A 22,053-nucleotide genomic window follows, 5' to 3' on the forward strand; every position below is an offset into this window, starting at 1 on the left:
GACCACAGCTGAAATCTCAGTCAGCATAGAAATGTCGCAGATCAGCAGATACGGACCCATAGTCGCCTTAATTGGCGCTCTCTCCTACCAATTCTTCCTCAAAGATGTGATATGGGTGCTATTCGGCGTTGGACGACACGTCCAGCCCATATCCGATTTCCCGCAATATCAATGTAGAAGAATTCATGATCCAAGACTTCAGGCATGCGAAGATATGTGGTTGTCCGAAGAGACGAGGCAGTTATTCTTGGCTTGCTCGGATTCTCTCAGTCGAAAAGAATGGATGCCGAAGTAAGTCATACGTTCGAATTCAATCGGGGAAAACGTGCTGATAATGTTCCGTTCTAGCATCGGTCGGTTCAATGCCTCAGGAAGAGCTCTCAATGATGCTATCATCGCAATGGATATTGACAAGCCGGATGGCAAAAGTTTCGAATACCGTGTACTTGCTACCCCAGGTTTCCCAGGCGTGGATGGTGATGGACGACTTCACCTCGTTGGCTTTACTGGTCGCGAGACGTCCAGCGGTATCGAATTACTCTTAGTCAACGCCCAGCCAGCCATCGATGCCACAACCAAACAACTCCAAGACACTCCAGACATGACCATCGAGGCCTTCCAGACAGACAAGAAGCAGACTTCGACCTCCCTCAAACACGTCCACACCTATCGTCACTCCGCGATAACCACACCGAATAATATTGCCTTCTCCCAACATAGCTCTGGCTTCTACTTCACCAACGATCACGGCGATGCCACCTCTGGCTTCCGGCACTCCATAGCCCCATACACCGGCAACGGCAACATCGGCTACTGCGACCTCTCAACCAGTTCCTCAAACCCAACGTGCAAGATCGTATCCTCTGGCAGCTTCCACTTCCCAAACGGTCTCGCCACATCCAAAACCTCCCCCAACACCCTTTTCGTCCCCTCTGCCTGGACCGAAGGCGGAATCCACGTTTTCAAAGCCAATGGCCCCAACCCTCTAGAAAAAGATACCTTCATTCCTATCCCGTATCCGCTCGATAACCTCAGTCAAGACAAGAACGGGAATATCTGGGCTGCAGGAATACCGAAAGCGCTGGAGACATTAGGAGCATTCGAAAATCCATTGAACTCAGTGGCCTCCACGACGGTGTTTAAGATCTGGAAGGACGCTGGCAGTGACCCTGCAGCTGTCAATGGCGGGTACCAGACACTGAAAGCACTAGAAGATCGCGACAAGGAGGTATTGCCTGGTGCCACGACGGTCATCCACGATGCCACGACAGGGAGACTATTTCTCTCTGGAGTGACGAGTCCGTTCATCACTGTCTGTGACAAGGTATTGTAGACGGAGAGAAGAAGGAAGCAAGCGGCAGAAAATTGATGTTCCAAACTAGACAGTCTATGCTGACGAGGGTGAGTTTTGTACACAGTGGCGGCTAATGTCTACATGTTTTACCAGCCAACTCATTATCATCTAGAAGTCAAATCCTTCGCCCTTCATTTCATCAAGATTCATGTCTGGTCCGACTCTAGATGCCAGATCTCGTCGGTTCATCTGCGTGAATACTCTCCGTAACGTATCATAAAGGTTCGTGCTTTGATTTTGTTGCAGGACTTGGTCCACAGCATGTTCGTCGACATCGTTGCCATGGCCGTCTTTCATGAGTTCCGCAGCTTTTTCTCTGCCTTCTTGTTCCAGCACACGATGCATCGAAAGTGCGCCGAGAAGATGACCCGCAGCTTCTTCCAAGACTCCAAGATTGATGCAAGATACTCCAAGGTTGTAGCGTGCTCGTACGAAGTTTGGCCGTAGCTCCAATGCTCGGGAATATGCCTCGATAGCCTCTTCTGAGCGGTTGCTATTTGCGAGTGTCGCACCCAGCCGGTTCCACAATAGATGCTCCTCGCCTTCTCGCTTCATTGACCCGTGTTGATGACTGTTCAACGCGGCTGTGAAGCAGTCGACAGCTTTGTCGTAATCCTCACTGCCGTAGAACAGAACACCGAGGCCAACTTGGACGTCCACATCCACATCGCCGCCTTCGGGATTGAGTTGGGCGGCTTCGAGGAAGTAATTTGTTACTTTCTCGTGCAGCTGATGGCGGTCTGTGAAGCCCATCTCCTCTTCCACATCCACCCCACGAGGTGTGACGCCAAGTTGGGGATATTTTGCAGCGACCCAACGCTCCAAGGTCCTATACGCAAGGGTGTCGTACCCTTCATTGGTGTAGGACACCGCGAGACCCATCAGAGCCTCTGGGTTGCTCGGATCAAGCTTGATAGCTTGCTCCAACGCGCGAATCGCAGGCGACTCTTTCTCGTTCTGTGCTTGTGCTTGGCCAAGTGCCACCCATGCCTCAACGAATTCGTTGTCCTTTTGTACAGCAGCTTCAAATGCCAAAGCCGCAATGCTCAAATTGCCACCTTCGCGCATGATCTTCATCCCCTCTTCAAATGCATTGGGAACGTCCTTGAACAGATTGTTCTCCTCGAACATGTATGTGCCGTTCGGAGGTCCGGCATTGAAATCGCCAAAGTCGCGGTATGCGTCGAAATTGTGGTTCATGCCATCGAAGTCTTTCCACTCGTCATACTGGTCGCCGAGGTGCTTGCTGATCTCCTCATCGGCGAGTAGATCCCTGTTGGCGTCAGCCTCAGCCCTCACTCCGTTCATGATGCTTTCAAAGTCGCCCCAACCAGTTTCTGACCTGCTCGATAGTGAGCAGGTAGAAGCTCAAAACGGGGAACGAAAGTGCCACCTACCTGTCAGCCTGGTTGAGCTCCCGCTCGATTGCTTCATTAGCTTCCCTATCCAGCTGATCAAGGTCGGCTTCCTTGTCTGCGGTAGATAGCTCCTCGAACTGCTTTTCCCAATCGGTGTCGCTCAGCTCTTGCACGCGGCCTTTGCCCTTGCCCTCATACTGCTGCTGCGGAGGCTGGTTGAACATGGGACCCTGCTGATACATCATGGGCCTCTGCATGCCGCCTCCGTACATAGAACCCATCATAGGCGGCCGATAAGCCGACTGGTAGGAGCTATTTGGACTGCCTGTCCTCGCAGTCGGGGTCATCTGGCTTTGCCGGAACTGAGCAAAGTCCTGTGGGCTGAAGGCACCACCCCTCTGCTGAGCGAACTCTTCAGGCGAGAAGGCGGGTCCCTTCTGCGCGAACTCGCCGGCCCATCCTCCACCACCACCGCCTCCGCCGCCGACCCGCTCGAGGTGCTCCGCCTCACGCCTCAACTGCTCCATGTGGAAAGCATCGTTGGGTAGCATCTCGCCCATGTGCGGGCCCTGCTGGGCGAAGTCTTGGAAGGCGGCATCTTCGGGAAGCGCCTGGCCACTGCGGAAGCCGTTGAGTTGTTGTGGTGCGCGAGAGGTGAGGCGATCTCGTTGCAGCGAAGTGTCGGCGGAGGTCTGTTTCTGGAACTGGGCCAGCGGGTTTGCGCCCGTGCTGCATTCGGGACCGCCGAGGAACGACATGTTTGGTGGCGAATATGTGTGATGAATGGTGTAGCAACGCAACAGCACAAGAGAGACGGAATCAGATCATTTGGCGAGGAGTGAGGGGTTGTCGACCAGGGCGTGGATGGTTGCTGATGAATTCGGAATGCGCTTTCATGGATCAGCTGCCGAGGCTGGAGGGGACTTGACCTTCAGAGCCGAGTCACGCCGTTCATTTGTACAGTCAGCCGGTCGGCTTTTGCTATGCTACAATTCATCCTCACCTACGCTGCCAACAGCATAGCCACCTCGTCTTCCAATGTGCAGACCGCCCCGAACCGCTCTTCTCTCGCCGTGCCAATCGCCGGAGATCAGGAATCACAGCATCGTCACTGGCACCTTCTGTGCCCAGCCCGACTGGCATTCCTCTTTTCGCCACTGTGCGACTCTGTGTCTCTCCTCGGCCTTTCGTGAAGCGCTCAAATGCTTCGAGGGCAGCCTGCTCTATTATTATACACGTGTGGTGATGCACCTCTTTCTCTACGACTGCTCTGTCTTGCTGCTCGGAAGTGAGAAGTTTACGCGCAATTCTCTGCCATAGACGACCTTTGAGCTCAGGTATGCCTTGGCCTTCTCTGCACTGGCAACGTCGATGAAATCTGCGTGGGCAAAGCCGCGAGGCTGTCCACTGCGGCGGTCGATCGCTACGCGCACGTCGAGAACGTTCTTGATCTCTCGAAACAAATCTGTTTAAACCGGTTAGAGTCGTGCATCACAGTGCGCTCGGGCGTACAACGTACCATTCAAATCACGGTCACTCATCTGGTAGGACATGTTTCCAATGAAAAGCGTCTTGCTAGGAGGGTTCTCCCTATGTTCTTGTCGAACGGTGCTCCTATCGCCCCTGTCGTTCCTGTTGTTCCTGTCGTTCCTTGGTTCCCTCGGGTTCCTGGACTCTCGACGGACGTGATGCTGCACTGCCATCCGGCGACCCTGGAAAGTCTTTTGATCGAGCTCACGAATGGCCTTATCGGCCTCCTCGCTCGTGGAGAACTCGATGTAACCAAAGCCCTTGCTCCTGCCAGTTTGGTCTGTGACAACGCGGCTGTTGACCACTTGCCCATATTGAGCAAACTCACGCTCGAGATCTTGTGCTCGAACTTCGAAGAAGAGATTGCCAACGTAGAGAATCTTTCCAGATTGGCCTGGTTTTACACTGCGATCGCCCGGAAACTGATCTCCTGTTGCTCGTCCTACGCTGGCGACGGTGCTCGTGACGGTCTCAGCAGCGCTTGAGATGGCGTCTTTTGCGGCTGCTGTCGCATTCTTGACTTCTTGCGATACCTCTTGCACTCCATCCTCTGCAGGCGCCAACTTCCTTGTGTCTTCATCTGTCTCCTTGATCTCACTCTGCTCTGCCGCGCTTACATCGGCCTTCTTTTCTTCCTCATCAGCGAGCCATCGCTGCGACTGATGGAATGATCGGATGAGAGAAGGCTTGCTCGCTTCGATGCGTGTTGACAATGGTGTGCATCGGACACTGGAAAGCTGTCGGGTTGGCTGGCATTGTAGAGCACGCGCGGCAACGCGGCGGAGGGCAAACATCGTAAATCGTTATCTGTACTATTGGGTCCGGCGACGGAAATGGCTCAAGGTCAGAATGGTTGCAGCGACAGACTCGGAGTGATGGGAATGCAGAAAAGATGGATGCTCGCCAACGTCGTGCGCACGGAGCCAAAAGTTATCGGTAGAGGCAAATCTTGCCGCGGAGGTGGGATCGCCCCTGGTACAGCGAGGGCTCATCATCGATAGTAGAATGCGCAGAATTGTTTTCACCTCTTCTCAATATCAACACTCCGGACAGTGTCGCTAGACATAAACCACGTACGAACAAACAATGCGCAAAGTGTGGTGATTGATATTGCCATGCGCTGTCGCGCTTTCTATACTACAGTTTCCCGGCCTTGCCTCGCTTTTGGTACTGCTCGTAGTAAGGACTCCTCTTTCACACCAACCCCTCTGCGTTGGATGTCATTCTTGAACGGCCCTCTAAAAGGAGAAGAGCAGTCGCCCACAATGAGATCGCGCCTACCCTGTCGAATACAACCCGACTCTGCATCAAAACGAAAACGCCCCCAACACCCTGCTTGCTCAAGATCTGCGTAACGTAGTCGTAATACAAAACAATAACATAAGAGATATACAACACAGCGATGGTACTCTGCAAATTTGTTGCGGTGTGGCAGAAGCCGCGAGACCTGTTTGCGCTCATTCATGCGGCTTCCGGTCCTGTGGCGCCTGGCGCCGGTTCTTCTGGTTCGATCGAAGGTGTAGGTTTTGGCGTGGCATCTGCCTCCGGCATACAAATTTCTTCGACGTGATTCCCAGGGTTGGGAGAGAAGATCAAAGGTGGCGTGATGTGACCTTGCTCCACATCTGCTGTCGACTCCTCCAAAATGGTCGTATCATGCGCTGGCTGAGAGGACTGCGCAGCTAACAGGTCCTCGCTGGAAACCACAGAGCCCTGGCTGTTGGTGCGCATCATTTCAGTACCCAGTTTGGACGTCCGCTTGACGTTGCGCTTTGGAGAACGCTGGCGGATCTTGACATTTCCCAGTTCTTCATCCTCGTCGTCCCCAGCGTCGCTCTCTCCAGCAGCAGATTCCTGACGAAGCTTCTCCATAGACTTTTTCTTGGCAGCTATCGCCTCGTTCGACGGCACTTTCCTGGGTGTAGCCATCTCTGTTGTCTCCAGGGCCGCGGGGGCTGAGATCTGGTGCTCCAAACTTGTGGAGAGGTTGGTGTGCCGTTTGCCCTTTTCGTCGTGGCTCAGACTATGAGAGATTCCAAGCCCACCGAAATTGCGCTCCAGCTCACTCTGCTCCATCTCGTTCGTCGGCTGGCGAGATATGATGAGCGGAATGCTGGGAATAGGATCTTCAATCTCCCCGAGAGAGCTAGAGCCAATTGAATTCTCTCGCGTGCCGCTGAAGACGCTGTTGAATCCCGTAAATCCCGAAGATGTGGTGGTGGTTGGGCTATGCTCGGTGCCCACGGTATCGTGTCGCTTCAGAGTCGACGGGATTGCTTGTGGCGCAACTGGCTTCCAACCTTCGGGAGGAGACCTCCAGTGACAAAGCCGCCCCATGACCTCTTCTAGTTTCTCTTTCGTTGGGGGCTTCTCGACCAGCGCGTCAAAAGAATGGGGTGCGTGTAGCTCCTTGAGGTAGCCTGTGACGGCAACAATGGGCGTGTGTGAATTGGCATTCTTGGTGTCACGGATCATGCGGGCGACATCCGCCCCATTGACCTGCGGAAGTTTGTATTCCATCATGATGATGTCGAACTTGACTTCGCTCATGGCATACCGCATAGCTTCAGAGCCGTTTGTCACTGCGATGGTGCGACAACGTAGTTTCTCTAACAGGCGTTCCATGACCAACCTCGAGACTGGGTGGTCCTCGCACACAAGCACATCAAGGGTCCGGAATGAGGGTCCGTCTGTCAGGCTAATCTGCGAGAGGCGACGAGAACTTTGCCTCCGGCGCTGGACACGTAACAAAGCCTTCTGTCGAGTCTCCTCATTGTCCGATGACGATGGCGATACGTCGAACACGCCACTTCTTCGTTTGTGGTGATGAGCTGGCAGGACTTCGGGTAACAGCTCGCCGTCCTGGTCTTGTGAGCCTACTGTTTGCGATCTCTGCCGCGGAGAACCGATGCCAGAGTGCCGGTGTAAGGACGTAGCACGGTCGTGCTGAGTTGGCAAGTGCACAGAATTTGTTTTGCTTGGCTTAATCGGCGACGGCACAGATGGGCTAGCCTTGAATGTAACGGGCAACCTTGGAGCTTGATCAAGCAGGTGCCCTGGTTGGAGGGATCCACTGTGCGAGAGACTAGACGACCCACTGGAGGTCTTTCGTCGTTCTTGGTTGTGGCCTGCAGAGAACGATACCAGTAGCGGGGAAGAAGGCTGAGATCCTCGACTCGGCGAGGAGTTGGCTTGGCTGAAAGTAGAGGGTGAATGTGGTCGGTGAGCAGCACCTTTGTTGGCAGACAAGGTGCGTTTGAGTGGACCAGGCACGACGGGACTGGACTCCAAGGATGGTGCAGGAGACGGAGAGGCCATAGCAGATGGTGTCGCAGAATTTGCGCCATTTGCAGTCTTCGCCTGGGCCTGCATAGCATCTGCACGCAGTTTCTGAATGACATCTTTGTTTGCCTTCTCAAGGACGGGTAGGTTCTTGAACTGGAAGTTGCCAAAATCGTCGGTTACCACAGGCTCGCTGAGCCTCCGCGATCGTGCATCCCGAACGTGCGGCGGAATGTGCAGTGGCATTAAGCCCCGCTTGACAGCATTGACTTGGCTCCTAACTCTGGACAAGGCGTCATGCGGACGGTCTGGGTAATCGGCCCCTGGAGTCTGCGAAGGAGATGTTGTTTGGTCTTCAAATTCTGCCGCAAAATTCTGCATGGTAGCTCCCCTCGAATCGAAGTATTCGGTGTCTTCCGGATTCTCACTCATGGGAATAAAGGAAGCCTCATCCTCGCGTAGGGTATCCCAGTGGATATCAGCAAACCAGGGGTGCGCCTTGATCTCGTCGCCGCCATTGGCGTACTTTTCGTCTTTGTTTGAACCTAGACGCTCTTTGGGATCAAGACACATGAGCTTGTTGACGAGGTCCTTAGCTTCTTCGGAAACGGGATCTTCTTCATCCTCAGGTGGCCAGCTAATGTTACGATTCAAGATGTTCTGGAAAACTTGTTCGGGAGTTTCCGCATTGAATGGAGGTCTGCCGTACAGGCACTCAAACAGAATGCAGCCCAAAGACCACCAATCACTCATCTCGTCCTGCCCTGCACCGTTAATGGTCTCAGGTGCGAGGTAGTCAGGAGTGCCCACGAAACGGCGGTTGCTGTCCTCCGGGTCGAACAACGCCATCATCGGCGGTGGCATTTGCGTCGACGGCTGCTGTGGTGGTGTTTCTGTTCGTGGCAGACTCGAATTGCTTGCCACCGGCTGCAGTGCATATGGGTCAGGAGAATCACCGCCTTCATCACTTCCAGTCTCTTCTTCGATTGGTGTCCGGCCGTCTGCCACGGAAAATCTGCGAAACATTGTGGCAAGAGCCTCACTGTCGCCGCTATCGCTTCGATGGCCTGAAGTTCGCCGAGAAGGCTCCCTCGAGCTCTCTCGGTAGAGACTGAAGTATGATGGTTGATTGTGGTCTACCAACGCTGGCGTCATGGCTGGGGTTTGCACAGGCGAATGATGAGTACCCTGATAATCGTACGACGTGGAGCGAGAGGACGTGACTGATGGTGCGCGGCGGAATGGTCCTGCCTTGAGGAGGTCTGGTGGTGCATCTCCGGGCTTCGCATTGATAGCACGTTTTTGTCTTCCGATAAGACCCATGCGTGATAAACCAAAATCGGTGAGCTTCAAATGTCCCTTCGCGTCGATCAACAGATTGTCGGGCTTCAAGTCTCGGTGGACAATCTGTCTGCTGTGTAGATGTTGTACACAGAGCACGACCTCGCCAATGTACTTTTTAGTCCAGTCCCCAGGCAGGGCGCCCAAAACCTTGATCAAAGATGCGCAGTCACCGCCGTTGAGGTACTCCATAACTAGGTAGAGGTAATCCTTGCTCGAGAACGTCCAGTAGAGCTTAGCCACGAAATCGCTCTCACCTTGCCACATCATGATCGCGCGTTCAGCCTTGACGTTGGTGACCTGATTCTTGGCCACCATGTCTGCCTTTTTGAGTACCTTGATTGCATAATAATCTCCAGTCGATTTCTTCTTCGAGAGGTACACGCTGCCGAATGCGCCCTTGCTGATTGGCTTGATGATCTCAAAGTCCTTGATGGAGGTTTGCACAGCACGAGGCTGAGGGTTTGATACCACAGCGCTTAACCGAGGAGATGCAGGACGACCGAATGCCTCTGATAGCGCGGCAGATGACTGCCGCCTATGGTGATGATGCTGTGCTCTGATTATCGGTGAATTAAATTCACTTTGGGTTAGGATGGGCGAAGTGATTGGGGACGGTAGGCTATCAGCACTGCTGGGAATGCGAGGCTTCGCCATGCGCAAGGGCGACGATGGTGCTGGCGGCTGTCTAGCAGGAGACTGATGGCGGCCGATGTTTTGTAGACTTGGTAGCACCAGACTCTTCCGTTTCGGATCGCGTGAACGTGAACTTGCCGCCCGACCGAGTGTAAGCTCCGCGCTCGGCGAATGAGCACGTCGATGGCTGCCGCTGGCTATTGAGGAGCGCATGCTGCTGTCGCTCTCAGCACCAGTGTCACTCTCAAGCGCTATGGAACCGCGCTTGTGTAGAAAATTGGGTTCCGTAGGACCAGCGTAGGATGATCTAGGCGTTGTTGCACCGCCGTGGGGACTGCTAGCTCTAGAAGAGCTGACGGAAGCCTGTCGCTGTCGCAGAGCTTGGTCCGAAGAATTTCGTAGAGCCATCGCCATCGCGGATGGACTGGCAGTAGACCGGTAAGAGCTCATGGTGAACATCTCATCCGCAGTAGACTGCTCAAGAGAACCGCTAAGCATTTCGTATGATGATTCCATGCCCTTTTCATGCTCGGACTCATCGAAGTTCTCCCCTTCACCACTTCCGCTAGAGTCACTGAGCTCACCAGCGGCAATGCGTGCAGCCTTCTGCAGAGCCGCTTCGATGCATTCTTGTACCAAAATATCATACTCTACCCGGATGCGTTCCGAATATTCCAAAACGCGTCGATGGCGAAAAACGGCTTCTACTTTGGCTCTGGCAAGCTGGTGGGTATCGTCACAAAGTAGGGCCAACCCTTGCTCGTTCTCAGAAAGACCAGCACTTGGCGATGGAGTCTGGATCACTTGTTGTATTCGGCTTTCTGACTGGGGAGACTGAGTGCGTAGCTCGCCTGTTGCATAGCCTCTGGTGTCCTTGATCGCTGGCGTACTGATCTCCATGGCAGTATCACAGATGTCCAGTACGAGTTCGACGATCCGCGCCAGCGGTCGTCGAACAGCAAATGAACGCGCGCGGTGGTGGCTTAGTCCACTAGCAGAAGGCTCGCGGGAGCGCCCAGGATGTGAAGGGGATGCACGGCCTGAGGACGGTCCTGAAGAAGGCGACGAGCCCAACCCAATGGGCAGTCCTTTGTATTCAGCTTTGGGCCCTCCAGGTGAAGTGATCGGCTCAGCCATTGTGGGCTGTGCTAGACGGCTTTGTGCTTCCATCGCATCTAATACCTTTACAATGGCCGAGCGCTGTTCGTTGAGCGATTCCTGCGCCATTTGAACTTCCATCTCGGCTCGATGCTCCTGAGAACATAGCTCGGTGTGCTTCTCGAACCACCATGGTGTGATTTGTCGTTCACATATGCGGCAAAGAACGGGAAGTGGTGGAGGGTGATTCGCAGGATCGTGGACTCCCACATCAGCGAGCAGCGTCAGGTAATTCGCAAGCATCTCGGCCCCTACTCCCAAAGAGTCCACGAGGATCTGTGGGAGATCTATAGTGACTTCTCGAGATACTGCAGGCTTGACCATCCACATGGTGTGACTCTCCGCACCCGAGGTCCTATCATACACCATGATGCCCTGTGCCTCGAGCTCCATGGTATCGACCTTCTGCGTCTCGGTGGCCTCCTGTTCGGCATCCGGCATCGAATCAACACCGGCCTTGGGCTCCACAGGCGTCTTTTCGTCCCCGGAGAGCGCATCTGTGACAGGTGGTGAGGGTGGAGTGTGGACGGTGAATCGGATGAAGTGGCTCTTGGAGTCGTCCTTGCGCATCGCCTCGACACAACGTGCGAAAACCTCAGGATCTTCCACCAGAATCTCTGATATCGGCTTGCCAATCAAGCTGCTGGCAGCATTTCCCGCAACCTCTTGCCATGACGGACTGACCCAGCGCACCTTGCCTTCCAGACCCAGCTCAATTATTGCGTTCAACGACTGCTCAGCAGCCTTCTTGAGGTCCTCTCGCTCTTCCCGGATGTCCATGCTAATCGTCCTCAGCATCGACCCCTTGTCGGCCGTTGTGTGTGCGGCCTCCTCTCGCAACGCCGCCACCGCCGGAGGAGCGAGCCGCTGCTCATCCTCCGCCATTGCACCTCTGCGGTTCGTACGTGGTCCCGACTGAGTTGCACACGGGCACGCAGAGATGGCGCCTATGCCCGCAGTGTCCGCTTGCCCATGGCGTCGACCAGAGACCGTGTTGTCGTGTCCCAGGCACCGCCGATCGGCAGAACAATGAACGTGTGGATGGGTGTGTAGTCGGCGAGGCGAAGCGAACAACGAATGACGACGCGACGATGGCGCCGGCGTGTCGGCAGCAACGAACAGTAGACGAAGTGGGCACGACGCTCGTTATCAAGACAGAGAAGGGCACACTCCCGCAAGGAGCACCAGGTGTGTTGCTGCTCTCACGCTCGCGCTGCCGCATACATTGGCGCAACGTTATTCGCAGCACATGCGGGGTCTATTTGTTCCAAAAGAAATGTACCGACGGAATCAACGTGGAATTCGACAACCGAAGCAGACTAGCCCACCTCCCTTCCTCGCCGTAAGGGAGAGTAATATAATGCTCTTGAGTTCAGAGTGACCAGGACCCTGGTTTTCGTGGCAGCTGCCTCGTTCCACCGCCATGTACCACGACCTTTGCCTGTGAGGCGCACCACTACTTCTTCACGAATGCTCATCCTGCGCCGTCGCCTGCACCAGAGTCGCCTGCACATCCACCCACTTGCCGGCTAATGACCCGGACCAAGCTCTGAAAGCTGTCCAGGCTCACGGCTACACCATGCAACGTTTTGCATACCATAGACGACAACAGACAGGCCAGCCGTGCTACCATGCTCATTTGGAAGCACGTCTTGCTCAACGATACTTAGCTGCCCCGATGTTGCAGGGCTCTAGCAGACCTGGCCACGACGACTTGAACGATTGGCACGGAGCTTGAAGGACGAGTCTGACTGCGTACCATTATTCAAGGTCTCACTGCACGACGCACACCCAGAGCGGCCGTCCAGGGATCCGGAGCTCGTTCCATTGATAGCTCCTCTTAGCGAGGTGTGACCGTAGCCAAGTACCACGAATGCAATACCATCGAGCAAGCGATCACGCGCTCCAGCAAGGCCTGCGAGACGGCTACCTCAAATGGAAGTATTCTAGAAGGCAAGCTGATGGAGTAATCCTTCGTAGACGCTCATCATTTGTGGGCGGCTCGTTTGTTTTTGATGGTGTGCAGAAGCTCTCAAGATCGCATTGCCCTGGTCTGATAGTCGAAGTATTACTGAGGTACGGCGAAGCACCGGGTCGCGGAGTTGCGGAAGTGGGCTCAGTTGCGTGTGCTTCACAGTCGTGGCAGTGACAGAAGCCAGGTGTTTCATGCCCCGCTGAATGTAGAAGCAGTTTCCAGACCGCTGATCATCCGTCAAGAGGATTCGTTAGCAATGGCGGAGGAATGCATTTCATGCTTGTTGGCTACTTGCAGCGAGTGTTCCGTGCTGTGCTGACTTCGTTGTCTTTCCGCGCCTTGCATCTGCTTTGCAATCACTCGGCGTGAGTGAATTGAACGTCTGTCAACGCCTGTCGTCACGAGATACTGTCTGAGGTCGCCGGCTCAAACCTTCATCCCGTCTCCCCTGCGACGCGTTGATGCATAGAGCACTACAGCCATGAGAGCTTGACTACATTGCTTTCAATGTCTGCATCCCAGAGCGTCTCGCACTCGCGACCACGCAAGCCTGGATATGTCATTGCACTGGTTGGTGCCTTCGCCCACCACAGCGCCATATGAGTGCCGGAATGACGGGAAGGCGTCGCCACGTGGGCTGCTGGTGTTCGCTGGAGCGAGCATTCTGATTCGAATCGCGCAAAGCACGATCTTTTCTTTCTTAGTGCGGCATTCACATGTATGAAAGCCGAGAGTGAATGTGTACGTGGAAAGTCAGCGCCATCAAATCACAGTGAGCCAATTTTCGATTCAACCACAGTCAGAGATTTTCACTAGTTTTTGACTCCGTAAACCCCTCGCACCCCATCTGCCAACTACCAGCATCTTGTTAACGCAAGAACGAACAAAGCTGCAGGTCATGGCGTCAACGAACACGAGCACCTCGTGCAAAGTGGTGCTAGCGAGCGCGATCGCCAAACGTCTACTCGAAGAAGTTGCAAGCGGCATCAAGGCGCTCAAGCAGCCTCCTCGCCTGCATGGCTTCCTCGCCAATGACGATCCGGCTGCGGAGATGTACGCGAACTGGACCAAAAAGACATGCGAAGAAAAGTAAGGCTCTGTGTGATTCATGTAACTCGATCAGACGACACTGATACAAAGTAAGTGGTGTTGATTTCACGCTGCGCAAAGTTGATCGAGAAGCACTCGAGGATGAACTACGCTACGCCAACCAGGATCAGAAGGTGGACGGTATGATCGTCTACTACCCTGTCTTCGACACGATGCGAGATCGCACTTTGCAATGGACTGTCAGCCTGTACAAGGACGTCGAAGGACTTTCGCCGCAACTCATTAGCAACATGTATCAGAACATTCGATTTCTGGATCCACCAGAGAACACTCGCAAGTCGATACTGCCATGTACGCCGCTCGCGATCGTCAAGATTCTCGAGTACCTGCAAATCTACAACAATATCCTCGACTACGGCAAGCGCCTTCACGGAAGACGAATCACAGTCATCAACCGCAGCGAGGTTGTTGGACGACCACTTGCAGCACTGCTTGCGAACGACGGAGCTGAAGTCTACAGCGTGGACGTTACTGGCGTTCAACAGTTCAGCAGAGGCTCCGGATTGAAGAAGCAGAAGCACGAGAGTCGCGACATGCCAGGCTGGGCTCTCGAGCAATGCTTACCCATCAGCGACGTGGTTATCAGCGGTGTGCCGGGAGAAAAGTTCAAGGTACCCACGCATCTTGTGCGCGACGGTGCTGTTTGCATTAACTTCTCGAGCGAAAAGGTATGTCACCTGTTCTTGCTATCCTGGCCTGGCTAATATATCATTCTCGTAGAATTTTGACCCGGACATCAAAGAGAAAGCTTCGATCTACGTTCCTGCCATCGGAAAAGTCACGATCGTCGTGCTGATGCGTAATCTGCTGCGACTGGTACAGAATCAGCCACAGGCGAATGGTGACCATTGAACTCCCGCTGCATGATGTGTCCTGTTCTGGGCTCCATGCCCCGGAATCTCACACTCCAAAATCCGAGCGCAGATGGCGGCTGGTTTAGGGGCTTCTTCGACACTCGGGAGCGGCATCGCGTGATACGTAGTTGCTCTGAGGGAGAGCATACGACGAAAACACAGCAGTCGCGGAATGACAGTCACCAGCGTCAGATAAAGGAAGACTGTATTGGTGAAGCCATCGAGTGTAGTGGGTCAAATAGAGCCCGGGTCTCGTGCAAATAACATTGGCCTCGTCCGCCTTTCGTGTCCGCACCTTTCTGATCAACGCAAGTTGAGTATTTTGCCCATGAAGTCCCAAAGCTGCAAGCCACAGGTGTGAAAATATGTCCTTCAACGCCGCGCTAAATCACCAGGGTATGCTCGTCGTGTCGCTTACGAGAAATCGCGCAACTTGGAGATCTCGTCGAGAACCGCCTGGAGCTCATCGTCGCTGATCTTGCCCTCCAATGAAGGAATGAGCGTGCGAGCTTCTTCGGCAGCATCGCAACATAGCGTTGCTGCAACAAGGAGCATTGTTAGCGATATATCCGTTTTTGAAAGGGCCGATCGCAAAGCGAGCCTGTCCACGCTCTACACCCGAGAATTCGGATGATGCAGACCGGTTACGCTTCTACTCACCTAGTTGCGCCCTCTCGAATTCCACTATCCCATAGCCTCGCTGCGTCAACTGTGTACTGATTTGATTGACCTGCGTGATCGCATTTGCATCCTTGAATCTGCTGAAAGCCCTGCAGTATTCCTTGGTCTTGTAGTAAATCTCGGTCTGGTTGCGGCGTTCACCGTGTTCCTCGATTCGCTCAAGCATGAGTGTGACTTCCGCAGGAGAAAGGGCTTGCTCGTTGGTCATGTTCCCGAGTTTGAGCACCGCGGTCGCTTCCTCGTCGCCGGTTGGAGGTGGTCGGCGGCGCGACGTCTGCGCGGTCGCAGCGGGGGCGCTGGGTCCTGCCATACTGCGTGGGACGTCGAGTACTGAGCAAAGGCGGATGTGCGTGGTCGTGAGGGAGCGTGGGGACGTGGTGTCTGGAGGTTAGTGGATCAGCAAGCGGGAGACAATGACTTCAGACACGTAGGCACGTGACAGCCGCAGTGACGCCTCGTAGCTGCGAGGGCGAGGGCGAGGGATGTCGAGGGCTGCTGCATTGTGTGAATGGAAAAGCGAGATATTCACCTTACGCATCGCACGGTCGGCAAACACGAAGCCAGTGTTCGCACATGCAGCGTTCGTGTGAACGTGAGGAGCGATGTGGGCTTGCAGAGAGGCGCGATGGCAGTGTGTAGTCAGTCAGTCTCCAGTCGGCATAGTTTAGAGCGGTTTCACCATCTCCATCTCCATCGACCATCACCGTCACTAGCACAGCACCGCCCTCCGTCCACGCCACCCTCCACACACCCGTGCTCAACGACAGCTCCGCTCGATCAATACCGCTGCGCGCACGGTGCTGGCCGCCGCACGAGCCTTCTGGTCGCGCCGTCTTGCCAGTGCACCACCGAATCCGCAATCGCTGCTACGAGACCGCCCCCCGTAACTTGCAGCGCCGCTTGAATCACCCGCGCAGCCTGCCATCTACAGCGCTGGCCACCCCTCTTGCGTCCCCGTGGCAGTGTGCGCACTGTTGGCAGGACTGCGCAACGACCGCTTGTGCCAGCGCCGCCTCGCGCAGGCATGGCGGTGCCCACAGACAACGACCGGCCGCCGGGCAAGCAGCAAAGCTCCCATGATGACGAGAACAGTGGCAGGCAGAACGCGTCCCCACCAGGAAATGGCCAGACCGAGCTCGCACTCCGACCGCACGAACAGAATGCGGTGGGTGGACTTGCGCCCGCACCGCAAGACAGGTCACGAACTTCTCTAGACAGACCGCACGAGCATAGTAGCAAAGAGCGTTCCAAGTCAAATGGACGAAGGCCAAGCGGACAGCAGCGAACATGTGGGAAATGCCAGAGGCATTTGACCGGACAATTTGTACGAGCGTTGGGCGACACATATCATCTGGAATGCTTCACATGCCACGTAGGTCTCGCGAAACGCCCAGAGCTGCTTGTCGAAGACATGCTGGATAGCTGACATGATCACTAGGACTGCGGGAAGATTGTCGCGTCGAAATTCTTTCCCGTGCCAGATCAACCGCCGAATCAGTATCCCCTCTGTGAGACCGACTATTTTCGAAGACTGGATCTGCTGTGCTATGCCTGCGGAGGGGCTTTGCGAGGATCATACATCACTGCGCTGGAACGCAAGTACCACATCGAGCACTTCACGTGTTCAGTTTGCCCCACGGTCTTTGGTGCACAGGACTCATATTATGAACACGAGGGCAACGTGTATTGCCATTACCACTACTCGACCAAATTCGCGCAAAAGTGTAACGGATGCCAGACCGCTATCCTTAAGCAGTTTGTGGAGATCTTCCGAAATGGAGTGAATCAACACTGGCATCCCGAGTGCTACATGATACATAAATACTGGAACGTGCGCCTGCATGCACCCCCACCTAAGGGCTCTGAAGAGGAACAGACTCTGGAGCATCACAGGCAGATCAAATCTAGCAGCGAAGGTGATGCAAGCGAAGATCAACGGCGAACCGTCAGAACAGAAGAAGAGGCGGTGGAGTACAAAGTCCACTGGATTTGGCATACTTTGTCGACTTTTGAAGAGCGCTCCGCCACTCGAATTTCCGACATGTTGCTGCACGTCAGTAATGGTGCATATATGGATGGAGTCGTCGCTGCCAAAAAGTTCATAACCCACGTTGACCTACTCTTCGGAGCAGCCGATGACCTGGACCACAGACTCCAAGTACGGCCGACTACGGGCGCAGACAAAACAGTGCGCACATTTGATGCTATCGTGCATCCGGGATTGAGTTACAGCAGAGAAGCCAAGTTGCTGTGCAAGAAAGTAGTGGCTTTCTTCCAGCTTCTCGCTGAAAATCAGGACAATGGCGTTCGACGGCTGGGTGTTACGCAAGAGCTGCTCTCCCTCGTGACTGGTCTGGCACACTACTTAAAGCTCATGATACGGATATGTCTTTCAGGCGCTCTCAAGCTGGAACGAGAGACGTCCAGCGCAGAAGGACTGGAGGGTTTCTTGAAAGATATCAGCAAACTTGATGAGAGGCTCGATGCGGAAAGCCAACGAGATTCAAGGGCTGATGCTGAGGCCTACGTCGACAAAAGCGCAGACACATGCGCAGTCTGTGATAAGGCTGTCGAGGACAAGTGCTTCCGCCGAGACAATCGCGTGATCCACACGCAATGTCTGAGTTGTGCCAAATGTAACAAAGATTTTGGCGACGATACAGCAAATGCACGATGGAGCGAGCAAGGGCAGAAGGCGTGGTGTGAGATTCACGCGCCCTCTGATGCGACGACAGGTGGTTTCGTGGCCGTATCACGCTTGCAGCAATATGTCCATCTGCTTCGAGTCGCGCACGCACGGCTCCTCGCCACGTTAAGGACAAGCGGAGCGTTGCCACACACCAGCGACGACCCCAATTTGCTCGGATACGACTCTCGAGAGGGACATAGCCTCGATGGCCAGGAACAGCCTCCGCTACTACGTTCGAATACAAGATCGAGATCGTATGCTGGCAGGTCGCCCGGCCAAAGAAATCAGGGCGAGCCCAGCTATGAGGATACGATGGGAGACATACGGCGCTTACGAAGCACCAGAATGGACAAACACCTTTCGAATGCCACCAAGAAGGCTCGCACATCTCGAATCATCGATGGTCCCGAAGGCATGCGGCCAGGTTCGGCAGATGGAGGCGATAATCGTCGCAAGAGCACATTTCAAATTATCGAGGATCGAGCTGCGCAAGGGGACTCTGTCACTCAACTCACGTTTGGCAAACAGGATGCAATGACTCTCGATGACATTCCGAGAATTGTGCAAGCGCAACAAACGAGGGAACAACGACCAAATGCGTCCCGATACGCAAGACAGCCAATGATTCCACAGGACCCCGTGCCCAAGCTAGTCAACGGCCATACCCGCGACTTTTCAGGAGATGGTCAAGAGAAGCTGGAGACAAGGCCGCCTGGCACAAAGAAGTACTTCTCAGAACTGACAGCACTTGAGTACTTCATCGTCCGTCATGTCGCAGTTCTGTCCATGGAGCCCTTGGTCGAAGGGCACTTCAACCAGGAAGAGCTGTTGGACCTCATCGAGACCAGGAAGCAGAACTTCTGGAGCAAATTCGGCAAGGCATTCCAGGGTAAAGAGAAGAGACCTCGGGCTGCCAAGAATGCCATCTTCGGGATTCCTCTGGAGCAGGTCCTTGAACGTGACTACGAGGAAAGTACTGATGGTGTTGGCCCTGGCTCTTTGAAGATTCCATCAATCGTCCAAGAGTGTATTAGCGCCATGAAGACCATGGACATGTCCGTGGAGGGCGTCTTCCGTAAGAACGGCAACATCAAGCGACTTAACGACGCCAAGGAAGAGATTGACGCGAAAGGCGCCGTGCAGGTTGATCTGACAAAGGAGAACCCGGTGCAAGTTGCAGCGCTGCTCAAAAAGTACTTGCGTGAACTGCCCGACCCGCTGATGACAAACAAGCTCCATAAGCTATGGACGACGTCCTCGCGCATCGAAGACAACGAGAAACGGCGACGACTATTGCACCTAACGTGCTGTCTCCTGCCTAAATCGCACAGAGACACGATGGAGGTCTTGTTCACCTTTATGAATTGGGTGTCAAGCTTCAGTCACGTGGACGAGGAGAGTGGCAGCAAGATGGATATCCACAACCTCGCAACGGTCATAACACCCAACATCATGCACAGCGGCAAGGATGTCGTACCTGTAGAGGACAGTTTCTTGTCGATCGAAGCTGTGCACAGCTTGATAGAGTGCAACGAAAGCATGTGTGAGGTATGTACAATTGCGAACCGTGGACTTTGTTGTCCCTAATGCTAACGTCCAAACAGGTGCCAGAAGATCTTGCTATGATCTTGAACGACTCTTCGCTGTTCAGCAACAACGCAGAAATCACGACGAAAGAGATTCTGAAGCGCTATGGCGACCGTGCAAAGGCGCCCACAGTCAATAGCGGGCATGTTGTCGCAGCACAAAACGGCACTACCTCGCCGCCATCATCTGCGCCAGTTGTCACGCGTGTCGACACTGATCCATATCAGCAGAGCGCATGGCAGAATGAGAGCTCAGTCAGGCATGTCGGCAGCGATCGAGACCCGATGACACCACCAACACTTCCATATGCGAACCCCAACGCATCCACCGAGTCGCACGGCAGTCCAAACCGCGCGAGTCGTGCAGGCCCGCAACAACAACGACCTGTTGGCATGGCATAGGCGAGGTCTCGTCGCAGCAGAGCACAGCCCGAAACCTAGCCAGAATCAATACAGACTTTGGAAATCACAATAAGTGAATCGGACACACCTGTTTGAGACCTTCAGAACAAGACAGGACAGACTCTTACGAATCGTTTGCCGTCGACGCAGCGGCGCGGCGATTATTTGGCATTCAGTCGGCCCGACATGGGTCACGCGTGCACAGAGAAACACAAAAATCAAGAGAGCAATGAGGAAGAAGCGTGCCTGCGTCACCCTCTCTGCGCGTGGCTTTGGATTTGTTTCGAGAGGGGGAGAAGAGAATCGGAGTCTGGTGTACATGTTGCCCGTGAGTGGGACAGAAAGCGTGACTCTTTGTTTTTGTTTTGTTTTGTTTTTGACTACCCCATATGAGTGATGTAGCGGGTCTGTCTGCTCAATCGGCGACAGAGAAGAAGATGAAAAAGGCCAGTAGTGCTAGAATATAGCGCATGTGAAGTAAGGAAAGCGCGCGAGTTTTCAATGTGGCTTTGCTTTTCTACCAGTTAACTGGTTTGTTGTGGTCGCTCGTACTGTTGTCTCACATGGTATGGCTCCTGGCCGCGTTGCACACTCCGAAACACATTTCTCATGCTGCGTGGGATCGATTACACGGCTATGGGACCATCTACGGTCAACTATTGGCAAATCAAATAACACTGAAAGGGAGGAAATGGTGAAGGGGTGCTATGACGTGAGCTTGCGACCCCCTGTGCTCGTGGAATGGAACGCGAGTGTGTAGCGTGAACATCTTTAATGCTGTGGAACGGAAACATTAATTGGCTCGATTAATTGAATTTTTGGACAAGTATCGTGTGAGAGTTCGTATAAGCCTCTTTGAACCCAGAATGCAGAACGCCGACCATGACACATTACTGAGAGTGGCTTTGAAGCCATTCTTCGCTTTGGGTAAATTAGACCATGATGGCTGCAACGGCACCGAAGACAAGTGCGACTGCGCTACCGCCAGTAAGCAGAGATGAAGCGCCACCAGTGGACTGTGCGCCGGTGGAGCCAGTCTGAGAGCCCTGGAAGCCGGCATCGTTGGTGTTGCCTGGTGTGGTGGCGGTGCGGGTGAGAGTGGCAGAGCTCAAGGTGGTATTGCGTGGGATAGTGACGTTGCCGGTAGCGTATGGTGGCACAGCGGTGATGGTGTGCGAGGTGGTGCTGTTGGCAGGAGCAGAGATGGTCGAGTAGCCAGCTGGAGTCTCAGCAGAAGAGGAAGACGAGCTGCCAGTGCCACTGCCGCCAGAGATGGAGAATGGGCCCAAGTAGTTGGTGTTGCTTCCCTGAGTGATTTGGAGGGCGTCTGTGAAGAGTTGTCAGTATAGGATACGAGGATGTCTGAGACATGGTTTTGGCGCTCTAGAGGTGCCTCTTCAAAGATCACACTTACAGTCGTCGTCATCCTCAAGTGAGCTATCCACGTTCCATGTGAACTTGCCGCCAGTACCAGTGCTGGTCAGAGTGCTGACGGTCTTGAGGTCGTTTGCATCCTGCGGTACGTTAGAGATCGCATATTCAATATTCAGGTCTGGATATTACTCACGCCCTCGCGCAGGAGAATGGTCACTGGAGTGGTAGAATCGTCGGTTTGCCAGGTGAGCTCGACAGATTGACCGGCCACAGCTTGCGGCAGAGGCTACAGGGAAGAAAGTCAGCATGTTTTCTCGTAGTCTCAGACTTTGTCTCGCATCGGCCGCCTCGGATCCCGAGATTCGAGCTTGAACCCAGAGTGCAGAGGAAGCGACAACCGAGACAGCGTGTGCGGGAGCCGACATACGTTGGTGAAGCTGATGGCAGCGGACTGCGCAGCGGCGAGGGCGGCGAAGGCGCCAACAAGAATCGACTTGACAAACATGGTGGATGGTTGGTACGGATCTGGCGATCGAGAAATGTGTTGGTGATCTAGCGCTCGAGGGCCGATGTTTTGAGGAACGAGTGGATGTCTGGCGACGAAACGAAGGGGGTGGTGCACAAGGCTGTCACGGCGGCGTGGAATGTTGAAGACAAAACCGACGGGGACGCTGGAAGGAGAAGAAGAGGTTGCGAATCGCCAAGATCCCTGGGTCGTCGCTT

At 54.3% G+C, this 22,053-nt stretch overlaps 8 protein-coding genes across 8 annotated transcripts; 3 read left to right on the top strand and 5 right to left on the bottom strand.

The window, feature by feature from the left end:
* Nucleotides 1-283: 283 nt before the first annotated feature.
* RHO25_000467 (uncharacterized protein) lies at nt 284-1,333 on the top strand (the record flags this gene model as incomplete). Its single annotated transcript, XM_023593079.2, has 2 exons — nt 284-291; nt 349-1,333. The coding sequence occupies 2 exons, from the start codon at nt 284-286 to the stop codon at nt 1,331-1,333; spliced, it is 993 nt and encodes a 330-aa protein (XP_023458306.2).
* Nucleotides 1,334-1,462: 129 nt separating this feature from the next.
* RHO25_000468 (uncharacterized protein) lies at nt 1,463-3,470 on the bottom strand (the record flags this gene model as incomplete). The annotated part of the gene is made up of 2 exons (XM_065602018.1): nt 1,463-2,696; nt 2,752-3,470. The coding sequence occupies 2 exons, from the start codon at nt 3,468-3,470 to the stop codon at nt 1,463-1,465; spliced, it is 1,953 nt and encodes a 650-aa protein (XP_065458090.1).
* Nucleotides 3,471-3,971: 501 nt separating this feature from the next.
* Nucleotides 3,972-5,036, bottom strand: RHO25_000469 (uncharacterized protein; the record flags this gene model as incomplete). Its single annotated transcript, XM_023593081.2, has 2 exons — nt 3,972-4,177; nt 4,232-5,036. 2 exons carry the CDS (start codon nt 5,034-5,036, stop codon nt 3,972-3,974), a joined length of 1,011 nt encoding a protein of 336 aa, XP_023458308.1.
* Nucleotides 5,037-5,703: 667 nt separating this feature from the next.
* Nucleotides 5,704-11,544, bottom strand: RHO25_000470 (uncharacterized protein; the record flags this gene model as incomplete). The annotated part of the gene is made up of 1 exon (XM_023593082.2): nt 5,704-11,544. One exon carries the CDS (start codon nt 11,542-11,544, stop codon nt 5,704-5,706), a length of 5,841 nt encoding a protein of 1,946 aa, XP_023458311.1.
* Nucleotides 11,545-13,532: 1,988 nt separating this feature from the next.
* RHO25_000471 (uncharacterized protein) lies at nt 13,533-14,596 on the top strand (the record flags this gene model as incomplete). Its single annotated transcript, XM_023593083.2, has 3 exons — nt 13,533-13,723; nt 13,779-14,412; nt 14,465-14,596. The coding sequence occupies 3 exons, from the start codon at nt 13,533-13,535 to the stop codon at nt 14,594-14,596; spliced, it is 957 nt and encodes a 318-aa protein (XP_023458310.1).
* Nucleotides 14,597-15,012: 416 nt separating this feature from the next.
* Nucleotides 15,013-15,589, bottom strand: RHO25_000472 (uncharacterized protein; the record flags this gene model as incomplete). The annotated part of the gene is made up of 2 exons (XM_023593084.2): nt 15,013-15,137; nt 15,259-15,589. The coding sequence occupies 2 exons, from the start codon at nt 15,587-15,589 to the stop codon at nt 15,013-15,015; spliced, it is 456 nt and encodes a 151-aa protein (XP_023459518.1).
* A 714-nt stretch (nt 15,590-16,303) lies between these two features.
* On the top strand, nt 16,304-19,956 carry RHO25_000473 (uncharacterized protein; the record flags this gene model as incomplete). Its single annotated transcript, XM_023593085.2, has 3 exons — nt 16,304-16,651; nt 16,718-19,516; nt 19,573-19,956. 3 exons carry the CDS (start codon nt 16,304-16,306, stop codon nt 19,954-19,956), a joined length of 3,531 nt encoding a protein of 1,176 aa, XP_023459519.1.
* A 932-nt stretch (nt 19,957-20,888) lies between these two features.
* Nucleotides 20,889-21,835, bottom strand: RHO25_000474 (uncharacterized protein; the record flags this gene model as incomplete). The annotated part of the gene is made up of 4 exons (XM_023593086.2): nt 20,889-21,283; nt 21,371-21,470; nt 21,524-21,616; nt 21,758-21,835. The coding sequence occupies 4 exons, from the start codon at nt 21,833-21,835 to the stop codon at nt 20,889-20,891; spliced, it is 666 nt and encodes a 221-aa protein (XP_023459516.1).
* Nucleotides 21,836-22,053: the final 218 nt, after the last annotated feature.

Source organism: Cercospora beticola, chromosome 1 (genome assembly GCF_033473495.1).
Source record: "Cercospora beticola chromosome 1, complete sequence".
Classification (NCBI taxonomy): domain Eukaryota; kingdom Fungi; phylum Ascomycota; class Dothideomycetes; order Mycosphaerellales; family Mycosphaerellaceae; genus Cercospora; species Cercospora beticola.